We start from the raw sequence: 18,348 nt of genomic DNA on the forward strand, positions 1-18,348 counted from the left end.
GTTTTCCATGTTTACTTACATTGGTGTTTTGTTCTTTGATTTTGTTATGCTAAAAATTGAACAGAAATTTCCACTTCCAACTTCTTACTTAAATTGATTTTATTTTTTACTTATTTAAACTTTTTGGGCAGGGTCTCTCTATGTAGCCCCATCTATCCTGGAACTCACTATACCAGACTGTCTTTGAACTTAGAGACTCTGCCTTCTCTAAGTGTTCACGTTAAAGACTTACATCACCATTCTAGGCTTAACTTTCTCTCCCGTATTTCTTTAAGACCAGATCTCAGGATCTAGTTTAGACTGGCCTTAAACTCACAGAGATCACCTCTCTGCTGGTACTAAAGGTGTTAATTATACTACTCCTAGTTGTTGATCAGCTATATAACTTATTATATTATATGCAAGCTTTTGTGTATAATTGACTTCCTAACAATAAAATGTCTTGCCACGGGAAATTTTTATTTATTTATTTATTTTTGTGTTTTCTTTCTTTCTTTTTTTTTTTTTTTTTTTTTTTTTTTTTTTTTTTTTTTTTTGAGATGGGGTTTCCCAGTAGCTATGGAGTCAGTCCTAGAACTCACTCTGCAGAACAGACTGGCCTCGAACTCACAGAGATCTGCCTGCCTCTGCCTCCAAGCACTGTAAAGGTGTGCTACCACCACCCTCTAGTGATGGGGCAAGCAGGCCTGCTTTTCGTCCCGCCCGGCTCCGGCACGGCTAGCTTTACACCCGAAATAACAGCACACAAATTGTATTTATTTAAACACTGCTTGGCCCATTAGCTCTAGCCTCTTACTGGCTAACTCTCCTATCTTGCTTAACCCATTTCTATTAATGTGTGTAGCACCACGAGGTGGTGGCTTACTGGGAAAGATTCAGCATGTCTGACATGGTGGCTGGCCCCATGGCGTCTGGCTCACTTCCCTTCTTCCCAACATTCTGTTCTGTCTACTCCACCCACCTATGTTCTGACCTATCAGGCCAAGCAGTTTTCTTTATTAATTAACCAATGAAACAACCGATAGATAGAAGACCCACCTACATCTCCACCCAGCAGGGAAAATATCTTAGTCTAAGAAAAGAATGGGAAAATGAATTTCTTCATTCAACAAATATAGGGCGTGGTACAGTGACTCAGCAGTCATTGCAGGGTACCTGGATCCAGTTCCCAGCACCTGCGTAGTGCCTTACAACCATCTGAATGCTTCTTTCTATATGTGAACATAAAGAAGTCTTTTTAAAAGAAAATCAATTCAGATAGGTTGTGTAGGTTAGTGACAGGGAACTTGGCTAGCTTGGGAAAGCTTGCCAATGGCCTTCTATGGGCATACAAAAAAGGAAGATAAAAATTGCTGATCTTCTGAAGCTTAGCATTAATTCGAGATAATTTATTGTTTCCAGAAGACCTAAAAATTGATAAGACTATTTCCCTTGCACACTTTGGCTTATCTGGTGTGGGTGTGTGTGACTGTCTGCACACAAATGACTTTATATTACTAGAAAATACTGAAGTTAGGGCTAACTCTTGGCATTTGTTTTTGTCTGTTGATCAACATACAGGGGTGGCACTGAATCAACAAGACAAGCAACTCAGTTGATCAATGCTTTGATCAAGGATCCAGACAAAGAAATTGATGAACTTATTCCAAAGAATCGTTTGAAAAATTCCTCAGCAAATTCCAAAATAGGGTCATCAACACCTACCACCACTGCTGCTAATAGTTCCTTAATGGGAATTAAAATGACGACTGTAGCTCTGTCATCGACATCTCAAACTGCCACAGCACTCACTGTGCCTGCTATCTCTTCTGCATCCACTCACAAAACCATTAAGAACCCAGTGAATAATGTGAGGCCTGGTTTTCCGGTTTCTCTTCCATTAGCATACCCTCCTCCCCAGTTTGCACATGCTTTGCTTGCTGCTCAGACTTTCCAGCAGATCCGTCCACCAAGGTTGCCCATGACCCACTTTGGAGGTACTTTTCCACCAGCTCAGTCCACTTGGGGTCCTTTTCCTGTCAGGCCATTGAGCCCTGCCAGAGCTACTAACTCGCCTAAGCCTCACATGGTGCCTCGCCATAGCAATCAGAATAGCAGTGGTTCTCAGGTGAATTCAGCAGGTTCTTTAACTTCAAGTCCAACAACTACAACCAGTTCATCAGCTTCAGCGGTGCCTGGTACATCTTCAAATGGCAGTCCAAGTTCTCCTTCCGTCAGAAGGCAGCTTTTTGTCACAGTTGTGAAGACATCCAATGCCACAACCACAACAGTCACAACTACAGCAAGCAACAATAGCACTGCACCCACAAACGCCACATATCCTATGCCTACTGCCAAAGAACACTACCCAGTATCCTCCCCATCTTCCCCATCACCACCAGCCCAGCCAGGAGGGGTTTCTAGAAATAGCCCTTTGGATTGTGGAGCAGCATCCCCAAATAAAGGGGCATCTTCTTCCGAACAGGAAGCTAGTAGTCCACCAGTAGTTGAGACCTCAAGCAGGCCTCCACACAGCAGCAGTTCTGGGAGCTCATCGGGTCATTCCACTCAGCAGCAGCCTCCGGGACCTGTTTCTCAGGAGCCAAGGCCCCCTCTTCAGCCGTCTCAGGTTCCTTCCCCGGATGTGAGAATGACTGTTCCTCCCACAGCAACAAGTTCTGCTCCAGTGGTGGTGCCTTCTACTGCGCCTGTGCCATACCCTCTGCCTCAAACACAGATGGGATGCTCCCAGCCTCCTAAAATGGAAACCCCTGCTGTCCGACCACCTTCTCATGGCACAACTGCCCCTCACAAGAATCCAGCTCCAGTGCAGAATTCATCTGTTGCAGTCCTCAATGTCAATCACATTAAAAGACCTCATAGTGTCCCCTCCTCTGTCCAGCTACCTTCGACCTTAAGTACACAAAGTGCTTGTCAGAATTCAGTACATCCAGCAAATAAGCCCGTTGTTCCCAACTTCAGTGCCCCTTTACCATTTGGGCCCTTTAGCACATTGTTTGAAAATAATCCTACGAATGCTCATGCCTTCTGGGGAGGCTCTGTTGTTTCATCTCAGTCAACACCAGAATCCATGCTGTCTGGAAAGTCGTCTTATTTGCCAAATTCGGATCCTTTACATCAGTCTGATACTTCCAAAGCACCAGGTTTTAGGCCACCATTACAGAGACCTGCTCCAAGTCCCTCAGGTGAGTCTGTTTATTTTATTTTATTTTATTTTTACATTCTCTTCTTACTACTTCACATGGACACTAGGAAAATTTTGGGCTGTATTCTGATGTATTTTCTCTGTAAGTAGGTTACATGGACAGAGGGGGTGGTTTGTTGCTCTGCTGTTGTTTTTAAAACAGGGTCTAGCTAGCTACATAGCCCTGGCTGGATGGCTGGACTGGAATTCAAACATCTGCTTCCTGAGTGTGGGATTAAAGGTGTGGGCTGTGGGGCCTGTTTTTTTTTTGGTTTTTTGTTTGTTTGTTTGTTTGTATTTGTGGCACTAGGAGTTTGACTCATTCATTTATGCCTGCTAGACAAGTGTTTTCTTTATGGCGAGCTACACCCCAAGCCCAAGACAGTTGCAGTCCTTTATACATTTTTGTAGCATGTGCATTTAGTGTGGTGTTTTTATTTTAAAATCTTTTAAAGGCTATAGTAAATTTTATCTTAAATACGTTAGTAGGTCTCATCTTCCCCTCCCTTTCACCCTCCTTGAAACAAAGAAGAAAGAGGGTTTGTGGTATTTTTTTTTTTTTTTGAGATTGGAAGCAATTTGAGAAGCTGAAGAATAGCCTTGAGTTTGAGACCAGTCTTCATACCCTATCTTGAAAAAGACAACAGAAGGGCATGGTGATGCATGCATGTAATCCCTGCACATGGAAAGTCATTTCTGATCTTGACTGCTTTAGCTACAGGAGATCCTGTCTCAAAAGAAAGAAAAAAAAAATAGGTCTTATATTAATAAGGAAATGCCAGCTCACACCAAAATACTGTTTATTAAATTCAAATTCATTTCTGTTTTTTGGACATCTTTCTCGTTTTAAAATGATAGGCCATCTAATGTGGTAACCATTAGGTATTTCTTTTATTTCTATTTAACTCAGTGAAAATTCACCAGGTGTGAATGAATACCTTTATTCTCAGCTTTAGGAGGCAGAGGCAGGCTGATCTCAGTGAGATCCAGGCCAGCCAGGGCTACATGTTGTGACCCTGTTTCAAAATAACACTTTATCTTCTTAGTCCAGCTGTAAGTACTGTGGACTAGTGGCTGCCATGTTGTACAGCAAAATTGTAGAATATTTCTATTACAAGGGAAGTTCTTGTGGACAGCACTGGTATTTATAGGGGATCTAAACATTTTATACTTATATTACTGCTTTTTACTTTTCACTTATTTTTAGATTTATAAAACAAGAATTTCAGTTTCTTGTGTAAATACTTTAGTCGATTATGATAATATACCAAAAAGAAGAAATTAGTATTAGGTAGTTGACAATAGATTTTATAGTATTCAAATAACTACTTTTCCTGTTTTTAGGATTTGTTGCAGGATGCCAAACTGCATTTAGAACTAATACACTTTTGAATCAGCATGGTAGTGCATGCTTTTGTGTCTCCAGCACTTTGGGTTTACTGTGATCTTTGGCTATGTGTTGAGTTCATTTCTATCCCAGAATATCAAGAGAGTCTGTCTTTTTTGGTTTTTGAAGATGGTTTCTCTTTTGTAGCCATGGCTGTCTGCTAACTTATTCTGTAACCCAGGCTGTCCCTGAACTCAGAGATCTGCCTGCTTCTGCTTTCCAAGTGCTGGGATTAAAGGCGTGCGCTACCATAGCTCAGCAGAGATCCTTTAGAAGAGATCTCACAGAAGAAACTATTGTGGGTCAGCCTGAGCATGTCAAGTAACTGAGAAAATCCATGTGAGAGGTGGACACCCTATGGTCTCTGGTCCTCATGACCTGAACCTGTTTTAAATAACACTTTGTTTTATTCGGGTTGGATTTTGTTTTCTGAGACAAAACCTCTATGTGCTAGAATGGCTTGGGGCTCACCATAATAGGGCATGCTTGTTCAGACTTCACAACAACCATTGAACTTAGTAGGCTAAGAAGTGATGAAATTCTCCTCCTGAGCCTCGGTGCTATAGTGAACCATCTGAGGCTGGCTTTATTTGTTTAATTGTTGTTGGTTTTTGTTTTTTAAGAACATTTTACTGTATAGACCTCACTGGCCTAAACTCAGTAAATGTGGACTAGACTGACCTGGAACTCAGAAGAATTATACCTGTTTCTATATCCGTGTATTCATTGCTTCAATATATGTGCACAAATGTGTGCCAGGAGCCCAGGGAAGTCAGAAGAGGTGTTGGTTCCCATGGAGCTGGAGTTACCGTTGATTAATCGTGTGAATCCAATTTCAGGTCCTCTGCAAGAACAGCAAGTGTTTTGCCACCTACAACTCTCTAGTCTTAACACTTCCTTAAAAAAATTTTTTTTAGACTGGTGGTGGTGGTGGCGCACATCATTAATCCTATCGGGGAATTAGAGGGAAGGGAGATGGATCTCTGAGTTAAGGCCAGCCCGGTCTACATAGTAAGTTCCAGGATAGCTAGAAGTACATAAAGACCCTGTCAAAAAAATAAAAACATGGATTAATGAAAATTGTTTTAAAAATTAAGACTAAAATGAAGAGTAAAATATTACTCCCTCATTGATTTGTTCCTATCTTTTAATGAGGGAGTGGTTTGAGAATGGGTCTTTCTGTAGCCTAGATTGCCCTTAAACTTGTCATGTGGCCATTCTCAGCCTCATGAAGTGTATGACCTATGACCTTGTGAGATTTTGTGGCGGGTGGGGAGGGAAAGAAAGAGACTGGCCTTGAATGGCCTTGAATTTATTAAGGAGCCGAAAATGAATTTTTTTTAAGTGACTAAAATACTTGTGTGCTCTTCCCAGTGATCTCTTCTCAGGAGTTAGTAAATAATGGTGGTCTTTTACATTACAGGTATTGTCAACATGGACTCACCATATGGTTCTGTGACACCTTCTTCTACACATTTGGGAAACTTTGCTTCAAGTCTTTCAGGAGGTCAAATGTATGGGCCTGGAGCACCTCTTGGAGGAGCATCTGCAGCTGCTAACTTCAACAGACAGCATTTTTCCCCACTTAGTTTGTTGACTCCATGTTCATCAGCATCAAATGGTGAGTGATCTGTATCCCGAAAGAAAAAGCTATTTTCTTATAAACAAAGGTGCTCGAGCTCTTCAAGTACAGGATATTGAGACAGACTGTCCTAGAGACTGGGCTAGCCTCAAACTCACCATTTAGTCAAGGATGACCTTGAATCAGATCTTTCTGCTTCCAGTTCCCACAGGCTGGAAGTAGAAGCACATGCTACTGCTGTTCATTCCAAGTTTGGGACTTTTAACTTCACCAACATTTTATGTTGTTAAAAAATTATAATTTCTATATCTTGGGTCTATGTAATATCAATAAAATTTGTAGATTTAAAAACTATTGGGACTGGAGAGATGGCTTAGTAGCACTTACTGCTGTTGGAGACTCTGCTTTGATTCCCAGTACCTATATGATAACTGTCTGCATCTCCAATTCCAGAGCATCACCCCTTCTGACCTTCATGGGCACCAGGCACACATGTGGTACACACATATATATGAAGTCAAAACATTCATACATATAAAAGAAAATCTTCTAAAACTGCTTTTAAAACCTATTTAATGATACGTGGTGATGAAACCAGGGTATCTTGTAGATGAGGTATGTGTTCTACTATTTGAGCACATCCCTACCTCACTCCCATTTACTCTGTTAATTTACTTTTTAAATACAACTAGTGAGCAGAGAGATTTCTAGTTTTACAAAAAGTGTGATTATTGAGCCTAGCATGATGATGGGACTTAGTTGTAATTCTAACTACTTTGAAGACTGAAGTACTCGAATTTGTGTTTTGACCAGCCTCAACTGGTCAAAACTAGTGAATTCCAAAGTAGCCTGGACAGAAATGTGAAAATGGTCTCAAATACAATACAAACACTTGCTGTATAAATACCACCTACTTTTTTTTCCACATTTACATCTTCTCTACCTAAGCTGCATAGCAAAACAAACTGATCCTGTACAGTATTAGAGTATTATATCCTTACTATATCAGCAGCCATGACTCAGAAACTCCAAATACATTAAGCAAAATAAAAATTGAACATTTGAAGAGCTGTGTTCTCATTTTTGTTTTCTTCATTTTCCTTTAAGAAGTACTGCAGCTGGGCGGTAGTGGCACACACCTTTAATCCCAGTACTGGGAGGCAGAGGCCTCGAGCTCATGCAAGAGCAGAAGAGCTGGGGAGGGTGCGCACTGCTCAAAGGGAGCGGCTTAGACTTTAGAAACTTGTGCCTACCACCATGTCACACTTCTTCCAAGATCGGGCCTCCCAGACCTTCTCAGACAGCTCTATCAACTAGGTACATATGATCAAACATGAATTTGTGAGGGTCATTCTCATTCATACAGCCACATTTCTGTCCCTTGCACCCATGGGATTGTGGCTACATCATAATACAGAGTGCACTTAGAACAGCTTTAAATGTGTTTTGTCCTCGTAGTATTTCAGTCTAAAGACTTTAAAAGTCCCAAATTTCTTCTAAACACAAAGCAATTTCTTAACTATACCCCCATAAAAATAAAAAAAATTAAAAAAAAAACCAAATTGCATAAGTACAACATTAAATGACAGAGAATATACATTACCATTCCAGAAGGGAGGAAGGGAACCATAGTAAGGAAATACTGTACCAAACCGAGACCGAAACGCAGCAGGGCAAATTTCAAATCCTGTAACTCTTAGTTGTTGTCAAAGAGCTTAGATGGTTCTGCCCTCCCAGCTTTGCTGACTGCCACACTCTTCTCTTTTTCAAGTTGGTTCTGCTTGTGTCCACACTGCTGTCTTCAATGGCTTCCCTTAATCATGGAGAAAGATTCCATAACCCCCTTATTCCTTTAAAGCCAGAACTGCATGCTTATGCTGTCAAAGTCCTCTGTTTGCTTGGGATAGAAGCTGGCCCCTCCGTGGGTTGGTTACCTTTGCCCAAGAGTTGTTTGTTGCCTTCCTGTGTGGTATGTGCTTTCCTGTAATTTCTTATCATTGTCTTGTTAAATTGGAAGTTTAGCTGGTGGGGTCTTGCCCTGAGGGCACCACTTCTTTCATTTCATTCTGTGCAGAGCCTCTCCTAATCTCTTTCAGCATAAGCCTTGGGTCCAGTATTACATTTCCTGGTTCCCCCTTTCTCCTCCAACTGTACAGTTTGCATCTCTTTTTGCCCAGCTTGCTCTTTTTCATTGTAGAACTGAGTAAGAATGATTCCTAGCCACCAAGTGACAAAGTCAAGTATTAGGCCCTGTGGAAATCTCTTCTGCAGATGAAATTAGTCCAAAACTTTTCGGTCTCAGGCAGATTCTTAGGACACGTGCAATTTTTGTCAGAATGTCACATGAATGGTGTCTACTCAAATTGCTACTATTGTTCCCCTCTGAAACATTGAACTGAGTCTCCATAGTCAGCATAGCTCTCAGCTCTACTATCTTGTTCATCCATACTAGGATGGCCCATTAAGTGCCTCCTGGAGTGTTAACTTTCCAAGTCTAAAGTTCCAAAGTCTTCAATCTTACCAAAAAAGGAGCATGTTTGGGTATGTTGCAGCCATAGGCATCCCCTGGAACCATCTTTTTTCTGTCTTAGTTATGTTTTTGTTTCTCTGAAGAGACACCATGGTCAAGACAACTTACGGAAGAAAGTTCATAAGGGCCTTATGATTCCAGAGGGTGAGAGTCCATATGCAGCATGGCAGGGAACATGGCATCAGGATGGAGGCATGATGCAGGAGAGTAGCTAAGAGTGCAGAACTCTAGCATGGCATCAGGGAGGAGGCTTGATGCAGGAGAGTAGCTAAGAGTGCAGAACTCTCCCGTAGGTGTGAGGCAAAGAGACAGAGACAAATTACTGGGAATTGCTTGGGTTTGGGGAGTTTTGTTTTTGTTTTTTAAGACATAGTTTCTCTACAAAACCCTAGCTGCCCTGAAACAATACTATATGTAGATCAGGCTGCCTTGGAACTCACAGAAATACCTGCCTCTGCCTCCAGAGTGCTGGGATTAAAGGTGTGTGCTTGGGCCTTGAAACCTCAAAGGCCATTTCCAGTGACACACCCTCTCCAACAGGATCACACCTCCTAATCATTTCAGGCAGTTGTACCAACTGGACTAAGTACTCTAACCTAATAGCATACAGGGGGTCATTCTCATTTAGACCATCTCAACACCAAAAGCAGGTGCCTGCCAGGATTACGGTTTGAGGAAACTTTGGATGTAGCTCATTTGGTAAAGTGCTGGCCTAGCATACACAAAATCTTGGATTTGCTCTCCAGCACTGCATAAACCAGGCATGGCAGCAGGTTCCTAGAATTTCAGCACCTAGCACTCAGGAGGTAGAAATAGAAGGACCTGAAGTTTAGGGCCAAGGACTGAAGAATTAATTGATCTTTTGGCTGGGTAAGAATACTGGCTGTGTAAAGAGAAGGACCTGATTTCAGATCCCAGCACCCAAGTAGAAAACAAGGCAGGGAGGCCTGTACTCTTGCCTGAAACCCCAGAATTGTGAGGGGTAGATTCAGGAAAGGAATCCCGTAGAGTTTATTGCCTACCAGCCTAGTTCCAGCTTCACTTTGGAGCCCTGTCTCAAAGGCAGAGTGACAGAGCAGGATACCTAACATCCTTCTGTGACTGTGGCACGCACACCTATACAGGAACAAGTGCATATACCACATTCAGACACATTATCCTTAGCTATATAGGGTGCCCAATGCCAGCCTGGACTAAGTGGGCACACACTTAATTTAAACATTGTTCTTTTAATTGCTTTGGTTTTATATTTTTGCAGCAAGTATTGACTTAATTAAATACTAATTAAGCTGATGTTTTATTAAATGAACAATTGACCACTTTATAGCATTGAGATTGTTATAGTTTACCATAAAGTATGTGGTTTTTTTTTTACAAAACATGAGCGCATGTGCATGGCATTGAGGGTTGAGCAGACGGTCTCATGATTACCAGGCAAGCACTGTGTCGTTGAACTAAATTACTATACATTAATTACTACACGTATATGCATGTATAGTGTATGTATATATATATACACACACAGTAGTGTATACATACACATTAAAACCTGGCTACGAATAGTATGTATATGTGTGTGTGTATGCTGTTTATACACACACACACACACACACAGATTGCTCTTTAAAGACAGTCTTATTATGTAGCTTAGGCTAGCCTTGAACTTGTAGTTATCCTCTAATTTGTTTTATTTGAGACAGGGTCTCACTATATTGTCTTGGCTATCCTGGAACTTGCTATGTAGACCAGTCTACCTTTGATTGAACTCACCTGTCTCTGCCTCTAGAATGCTAAGATTAAAGGTGTTTGCTATCACGCCCAGCTGCAGTTATCTTGACTGACTGAACCTTGAGCTCTGTAGTGACAGATGTGCATGCATCATTATGCTCAGCTTAAACATTGTTCTTAAAGTAGAAGAGAAAACTATTTCAAAGGAAGAAGTGGGAGAGGGGAGGAGGGGCCAGAAAGTAATGGGGGTAAATGAAGTATAATGGTGTATATATTTAAAAATGATTCAGAGAACTTCATTTCTTTGGATGCAAATCAAAAATTAATTAAAAGTATTATTCTTATATCTCAGCTTTCCTTGGGAAAATGTATATTTTAAGATGTCTTCAGAATTTGAGATTTGGTTTTATAAAATTAAATATTCTACAGAGTACCTGTATTCTATCTCAAAATATCATTTTCCAGAGTCTCCCGCACAGTCGGTGTCCTCTGGCGTTCGTGCACCGTCTCCTGCCCCATCATCAGTACCTTTAGGGTCCGAAAAGCCCAGCAATGTCTCTCAGGACAGGAAAGTTCCGGTCCCTATTGGGACTGAACGTTCTGCACGTATCAGGCAAACTGGAACTTCAGCTCCATCTGTTATTGGGAGTAATTTGTCTACATCAGTAGGACATAGTGGCATCTGGTCCTTTGAAGGGATTGGTGGCAATCAAGGTATGATATACTGTCATATTACTGGAAGGTAAATTTATTTGTTTAGCTACCTTTTAATAAATTTCACATTATTTTGATTTTTTTTTTTTTTTTGAGATTTTGTTCATGTGCGTGTGTTTTTTTTCTGCATGTATGTCTGTGCAATATTTGTGTACCTGGTGCCTGAGGAAGCCAGATACAAGGATTGGATCCCCTGAAACTGGAGTTATATCCAGTTGTTAGCTGCCATCTGGGTGCTGGGAATCGAACTCAGTTCCTCTGAAAGTGCGGCCAGTGCTCTCAACCACTGAGCCATCGCTCCTTTTCTCATTGTTCCTTTCAAGGAATTAGCCTGTTTCTTCAGTTAGACTAATCAGCTTCTTTTCTGGTTTCATGTGGCCTTTCCTACTGCACTTATTCATCTCTGAAAATAATACAATACACATAAAGAATTGTGACTTTTTGAGTCTCTCTTGTTTACTAGGCTGACCTTGAACTTACTGTGTAGCTGAGACTATCCTTGAACTCCTGATTCTTTTGCCTTCACCTCACAATGATTCAATTATAGGTGTCTGCCATCTTGCCCCATGCAAGCCTACTTGTATTTTATTTTGCTATAGTAATATATTGTTATTTCCTTTTTGATCTTTTGGCTTTCTTTCAGCTTTATTTTTATTTTTTGTAATGTTGCCATCGTTGTTGTTGCTGTTAAGTGAATAAATTTTTATGTAAAGGATTTCTCATGTGACTCTTTCACTATCCTTCAAGGTTGCTTAAGGTCAAGATTTCTCAAGATAGCCCCCTTTCAAATATATCCATTTGCACTATCAGCCTACTTACCAGAATTCTTTTGTGTATTATGTTTTCTTTGCATGAATTCATGAAATTTGTTACTTCAGAGTTCTCTTTCTGAAATCTTTGGCATCTAATTTCTTCAAATATTTTACTTTAGGAACTATTTAAGGGTAGATGTACTTCTCATTTGTGTCTCCTGCACCCCCGCAAGAGTGAGCTTCTATCATGGTCATTCCCAAGGTGGCATGCTGAGGGACACCGTGAATCTTAGGGTGTCAGTGCCTAAAATCAAAAGACAGGCATAGCTTGTTGATTGTCTTGTAGTTCCTTCCCACAAACTCGCGGGGAGAAAAGCAAATCCACATATTTACTATATCAGGCATTTGCTACTACTGTGTGTGGTCTGTTTTTTTTTTTTTTTATGTTTTATGACACTATTCACTAAGCAATGTGGAAATAACTACTGTAAAAATATAGATTATTTTGAAAGAATTCTCAGTTTGCAATAAAGTGGAAATTATAAAGTATTTTTTAAACTGTACATTGATTTTGAATGTTATCAACTCTTGTTTGTTTTCTTTCTCCTCAGACAAAGTAGACTGGTGTAACCCTGGGATGGGCAATCCCATGATTCACCGCCCAATGTCTGACCCAGGAGTGTTTTCACAGCATCAAGCAATGGAGCGAGATAGTACAGGAATTGTAACTCCTTCTGGTACATTCCATCAGCATGTTCCTGCAGGATACATGGACTTTCCTAAAGTTGGGGTAATTCAAATAAGCCATTTTCATTATTACAAAACGTTTTTCTTTTTTGCTTTTTAAAAATTTTTTTTCCATTTTTTATTTTTATATTTTGGTTCTTCAAGACACGGTTTCTCTGTAACAGCACTAGCTGTCCTGGACCTTGCTCTTGTAGACCAGGCTGGCCTTGAACTCACAGAGATCTGCCTGCCTCTGCCTCCTGATTGCTGAGATTAAAGGTGTGTGACACCACCCGGCAAAATGTTTTTCTTATTCCTAATTATCTCTCATTTCCAAACATAAGCAGCTGTGATTTCCTGTTGGGGCTTTTATAAGTCAAACTGGCTAAAATAGAAATAGTTTTCCTAGTCATTTAGGGGACTTTTGTTTTAGTAGTCTTTTGTTTGTTTTGGTTAGGATATTTTTTTTCAAATTTTATTTTTAATTGTGTGTATATGTGCACATGGATCATGGGACTAGAATTACACGAACTCTTGAGCCATCAAAATTGAGAGCTAAGAACTAAATTCAGGTATTCTGCAAGAGCAGCAAACAGTTTGAACTTTAGAGCTGTCGTTCCAGCGCATTTAGTACTCTGTATAGCTGGGGGTGACCTTAGCTTCTGGTCTTCTGTATCATCTCTCCTGGGACCACAGACGTGAGTTACCGTTTTACCTTTAATGGATTGCTTTTTTAGAACTACTTTGAATATGGTATTCTCCTTTATACTCTGTGCTCATTTTGTATTTTGTTCATAAGACAGGTGCTCTCCATGCAGCTCCGGCTGGCGTGCAAGTCACTTTACAGATCAAAATAGCCTTCAGCTCAGAGATCCACCTGCTTCTGGCTCCCAGCCATTGTGTCCAGCTTTATTCTGCTACATGAGCTCTTGTCAGAATAAATTATCCTGCCGGGCGGTGGTGGTGCACACCTTTAATCCCCCAGCACTTGGGAGGCAGAGGCAGGCATATCTCTGTGAGTTCGAGACCAGCTTGGTCTACAGAGCTAGTTCCAGGACAGGCTCCAAAGCTACAGAGAAATCCTGTCTCGAAAAACAAAAACAAAAAACAACAACAAAAAAAACAAACTTATCCGTTCATAAAGTCAGTTGGAATGTTAAAATCAGTTTTAGGGCTTTTTACTCTCTGGTTTATTTTTGTTTTATTTCTGTTTTGGGAGAGGAAATGTATCCATCCTTGACTGGCCTGACGCTCACTCTGTAAACTGGGCTGCCTTTGCCATCTGAGTGCCTGTTTTTGTTTTATGTTTTCCTCTTAGTCCTTGCAAAATGTTTTTTTAGAGGTGGTGGAAGGGCAAAGAACAAAGAAAATGAGTTAGATGTTAATGTCTCTCTTTCTTTACCCCTTTGTTTAAGGGTATGCCTTTTTCTGTGTATGGGAATGCAATGATTCCTCCAGTAGCAACCATCCCTGATGGCACTGGAGGACCCATATTTAATGGCCCTCATGCTGCAGACCCTTCTTGGAATTCACTGATAAAGATGGTTTCAAGTTCCACAGAAAATAATGGTCCTCAGACGGTAAGACTGATTATTCAGTAAGCAGTCACTTAAGTATTTACAAAATACAAATCAAATAGACTTTAGGTAAAAATAATAGAGCACAATGAATATAGCCTGTAGAGGAAAATGACTGTAGCTGAAATACATTGAAAACGTTTGAGAAATGATACTGAAAATTATTTAGTTAATTATAGAAAAGTATCTTATAGAATATGTTCTGTAGCAGACAGTATGTAGAAAAATTTAAATTACAGAGCTGGACATGGTAGTACACACCTTTAATCCCAGCACTAAGCAGGTGGATCTCTGTGAGTTAGGGGTTAGCCTGGTTTACATAGAGTTCCAGGCCATGTAGGGCTACATAATAAGACCCTGTTTTAAAAACACACAACAAAAAAAGTTGCCAAGTGATCTTCATGTAGAATAACTTATACTCATAGTAAAATTCATTAATGTGTAAATAGCTATATAGGCTTATGCTTTTAACAGTGTCATACCAAAACTGTATATAACTGAAAACTTTTAGGAAAATGGCTGTACACTTGGGGTGGGGTAGTCTTGCTCTGTGTGGTCTGACGCTCACTAGGTAGCCCAGACTGATCATGCTTCAGCTTCCCATGTGCTGGCATCATATAAGCAACCATACTTGATTCATGCGTAAGTTACTTGGATGTATGTTCAGTATCTCTGAGTGATTGTCCTTCCACACCGATATTTATGTTGTCAGGTAGCTAGTTTTAAAATTGCTTGAGTGTTTGAGTGCTTGTTAGAGTTTCAAAAAGAGAAACTCTGAGAAGCAAGAAAAAGACGTTTGAGGTATAGTTTGGTGACGGAGTGCGTGTTTAGCATTCTCAAGGCCTCAATCAGGGCATTGCTGTTTTTTTTTTCCCATGTTGTTTCCTCATATGTTGCAAATTTTTAAGTGATTTTTTTTTCTTTTGTGTGTATGGGTATTTTGCCTGCATGTATGTCTACATCACATGCATGCCTTGTGCCCTTGGATCCTGGAGGCTCCTGGACCTAGAATTATAGACACTTGAAAGCTGCCATGTAGGCCCTGGTAATCAAACTCACGTCTTCTATCAGAGCATCTTTGCTCTTAACTATTAAACCATCGATCCAGTCCCCTGTGCTCCTCCCTAGCTTTCTTTTTCCCTCCCTCTCTCAGGTGGTTTTTGTTTTTGGTTTAAGACAGGGTTTCTCTGTGTAATAGCCCTAGCTGTCCTGGAACTCGCTTTGTAGACTCAGGCTGGCCTTGAACTCAAAAAGTTCCTCTTTCCTCTGCCTGCCTCCCGAGTGCTGGGATTAAAGGCTTGTGCTACCACCAACCTCCTCCCGCCCCCGTTTTGACAGAAGGTCTCAAGTAACCCAGACTGTCCTTGAGATTCACTCTGCCTTGAACTTCCAAGTATTTTCTTTCCTTCCACAAACCTTTTGAAGATTGAGTGAGATTAGTTCATAGATATTTGATTGTTTTATTTGTTTAATTTGTATTTGGTGAAATACATGCTCTGTTATTTGTAGGTGTGGACCGGACCCTGGGCACCTCACATGAACAGTGTGCACATGAACCAGCTTGGCTGATGAGGATAAGCCTGTTAGCCTGCAGATTCCTTTCATTCAGAGGAAATCACAAGTGGCCGAGAAACTTTTTTTTATGCTCCCAAATCATTCTACTGATGTGCTTGACTGAAGTGTGTAGGCTTTTTGCAGAAGAACTTACTAACTGACCTATTTTCTGTGAACATTTGTGACTGCCCATTCTCCATCGTCATCCGTTTTTACCTTAGTTAGCATTTTTCTTATCATTTTCTTCTTTCTTCCCCTCTTCTCCTTTGGACTTAACTTTCTGTTGAAGCTGTTCCTTGGCTGGTTGGTTTTAGTACTGTAAACTGCTTCTGAGCAAACACGGAAATTTAGCAAAATTATGTAAACTTGATCCTGAAGTTTTAGAATGGCAAATAAATGTACAATTGTTTACATAACAGAAAAGGCTAAGCAGAAAGTAAATTTCAATATGTCAGTATAGAGGCTCTACTTTATGTAGACTTAAATTAATGTGAGATATGTACCTTCATATTCAGAAATCTGGATGTTTCCTTCATACATTAAACTATTAATAAGCATAACTTTTCTACTTGTGTAATTTAAGCATAAAGTAAAATGATGGGCATTATCGGTGGATGCTTCCCTGTGTTAGCTCTGAAAACATCCAGCTTGCTCCCTCCCTTTTGGGTTTGTTTGTAGCAAGGCATATAGAAGAAATTTCTAATTTTCCATGTCTTTATTACATTTGTCACACTTTCAAACTAATACACACATCTCTCTTCAGTTTGGGACTTTGTCTTTGCCACTGTTACTAGTAAGATTCTCTTGCTCAGTAGTGAAAAGCACCCTGTAAAGCTTCTTACATAGCGGCTGCGACACAGCGGCGCAGCGTCTTCAGTGGCATCCGTGGTTTCTTCTCACGAGGAAACTTAAGACTTTGGAGAAACTTAAAAGCCACCACAGTTCTCAGTCAGCATATACTGTTTATCTTTTAACAATCTGGCATCTTTTATATTGAATAATATTGATTCTTAATATTGGCTTCTTGGTCATAAAGAGACAACATAAAATTTTCCTTTTTCAAGCATCTTATGTCTTAGGTTGAAAAGCTCTTTGCTCTCTGCACTTATTGGTAGCAATGAAAAGGATGAACAGCTAACTTGGGCCAAGTCAAATATGAGTGTTTGGGTTTGTTATTAAGATGATTTTTATGGTCGATACACGAATACAAGGATTATAAAGACTACATTCAACCTGTTTATATGTGATTCAGGGCCACACTAAACTACTCAGTGGGAATTATATATTCCATCCACTTGAAACAATAAACAATAATGTATACAAGAAGAATATGTGTCCTACCCTGTCTCCTATGGAAAAATAGCTTAATGTGGTTGAAATATAAAACTGCATACATGAGAAATACTGTATATATCAATTTGGTTTTGAATTAGTTACAAACTTCACACTGTAAAACACGACCTAAGGCTTAGATAAACCACCTAGAGTTGATATCAATATCCCTTGGTTGTCAGAGGATATGAGAGGATCTCTTGCCACCGCTGACCCGAGTAGAGCATGTAAGGTTGGTTTCTCAAACCTACCCAGCAGTTAGTAAATGGTGCACTTTTCTCTTCAGTTAGGAGTTGTTAAGTATAGACATTTGCTTTTGCACCTATGATAAAGACACACAAATTAGGAGAACACCCTACAAATATAGCCATGAGATTAAAAAGTCAGCACTTTACAAAAACAAAACAGAAAAGCCTGTTTGATGTTATTTTACATTTTGTATTGAATTTTGCCACAGGTCTGTCTACTCCACTCCCACGATTGTTTTGTGTGATAATGAGGGTTATTTTCTACCTGAAATAATCTCGTTGCAGAGCAGACACTACTCAACATGTACTATGCATGTGAGTGGTTGTATTGTAAGGAAGAAGGGTGATAAACTGACCATTTTCTTGAATTTAAAATGCGGAGCATGAAAATAGATTGGAACCTCTGTCTCTACACTTCAGGTCAGGCTTGTGAAGGACAGTGCATAGCACTAGAAGTTTTGTACTAGGAACATTTTTCAAATACATTTTTATACTTCAGATGTAATATAGAACATTTTTATTTAAACAATAAAAAAACAATTTTCGAGACCATGTAGGTCTTTTTTTTTCCTTTTGAAGTATGTGATTATCTCTGCAGACTACAGTGTGCTTCTCTCTCAGAAGTGAGCTACCACTTTTCCATTTCCAGTGCTAATATCCCAAATTACTGTGTGATCTGTGTACACCAGCTATTCCACTTTAGAAATGGCTTACTGCAAGCCTTTAAGCCTAGCACTGGGGAGGCAGAGGCAGGTAGATACCTGTGAGTTGGAGGCCAGCCTGGTCTACATAGTTAAAGGACTGCATAGAACACCCCCCCCCCCCAAAAAAAAGGATCTTAACTGTTTCAAACAAAGTCCTCCGTGCTTGCCTTTCAGCATATAGTTTTGAGAAATGCTTATAACATTTCTCTGAAGAAAATTTCTCCTGTGGCCTATTATTAGTAAATATTTGTTCTCTGGGAAAATAGCAAAAGTAATTAAATAACCCTGTCTCATCTGTTCACAAAAATAGTATTTGGTCTTTTGCTCGTT

At 40.1% G+C, this 18,348-nt stretch overlaps 1 protein-coding gene across 6 annotated transcripts in view; it reads left to right on the top strand.

Annotated features, from left to right (window-relative positions):
- Ankrd17 (ankyrin repeat domain 17) overlaps positions 1-17,060 on the top strand; it is a 142,512-nt gene extending 125,452 nt beyond the window's left edge. For all 6 annotated transcript variants that reach the window (XM_038319072.1, XM_038319080.1, XM_038319102.1 and 3 more), the window contains 6 exons: positions 1,561-3,185; positions 5,995-6,192; positions 10,877-11,125; positions 12,489-12,667; positions 14,019-14,183; positions 15,690-17,060. In XM_038319072.1, coding sequence (XP_038175000.1) covers positions 1,561-3,185; positions 5,995-6,192; positions 10,877-11,125; positions 12,489-12,667; positions 14,019-14,183; positions 15,690-15,749 — 2,476 coding nt within the window. In that variant the 3' untranslated portion in view covers positions 15,750-17,060. The remainder of the gene's footprint in view (positions 1-1,560; positions 3,186-5,994; positions 6,193-10,876; positions 11,126-12,488; positions 12,668-14,018; positions 14,184-15,689) is intronic.
- Positions 17,061-18,348: the final 1,288 nt, after the last annotated feature.

This window comes from Arvicola amphibius, chromosome 1, assembly GCF_903992535.2.
Source record: "Arvicola amphibius chromosome 1, mArvAmp1.2, whole genome shotgun sequence".
Taxonomy (NCBI): domain Eukaryota; kingdom Metazoa; phylum Chordata; class Mammalia; order Rodentia; family Cricetidae; genus Arvicola; species Arvicola amphibius.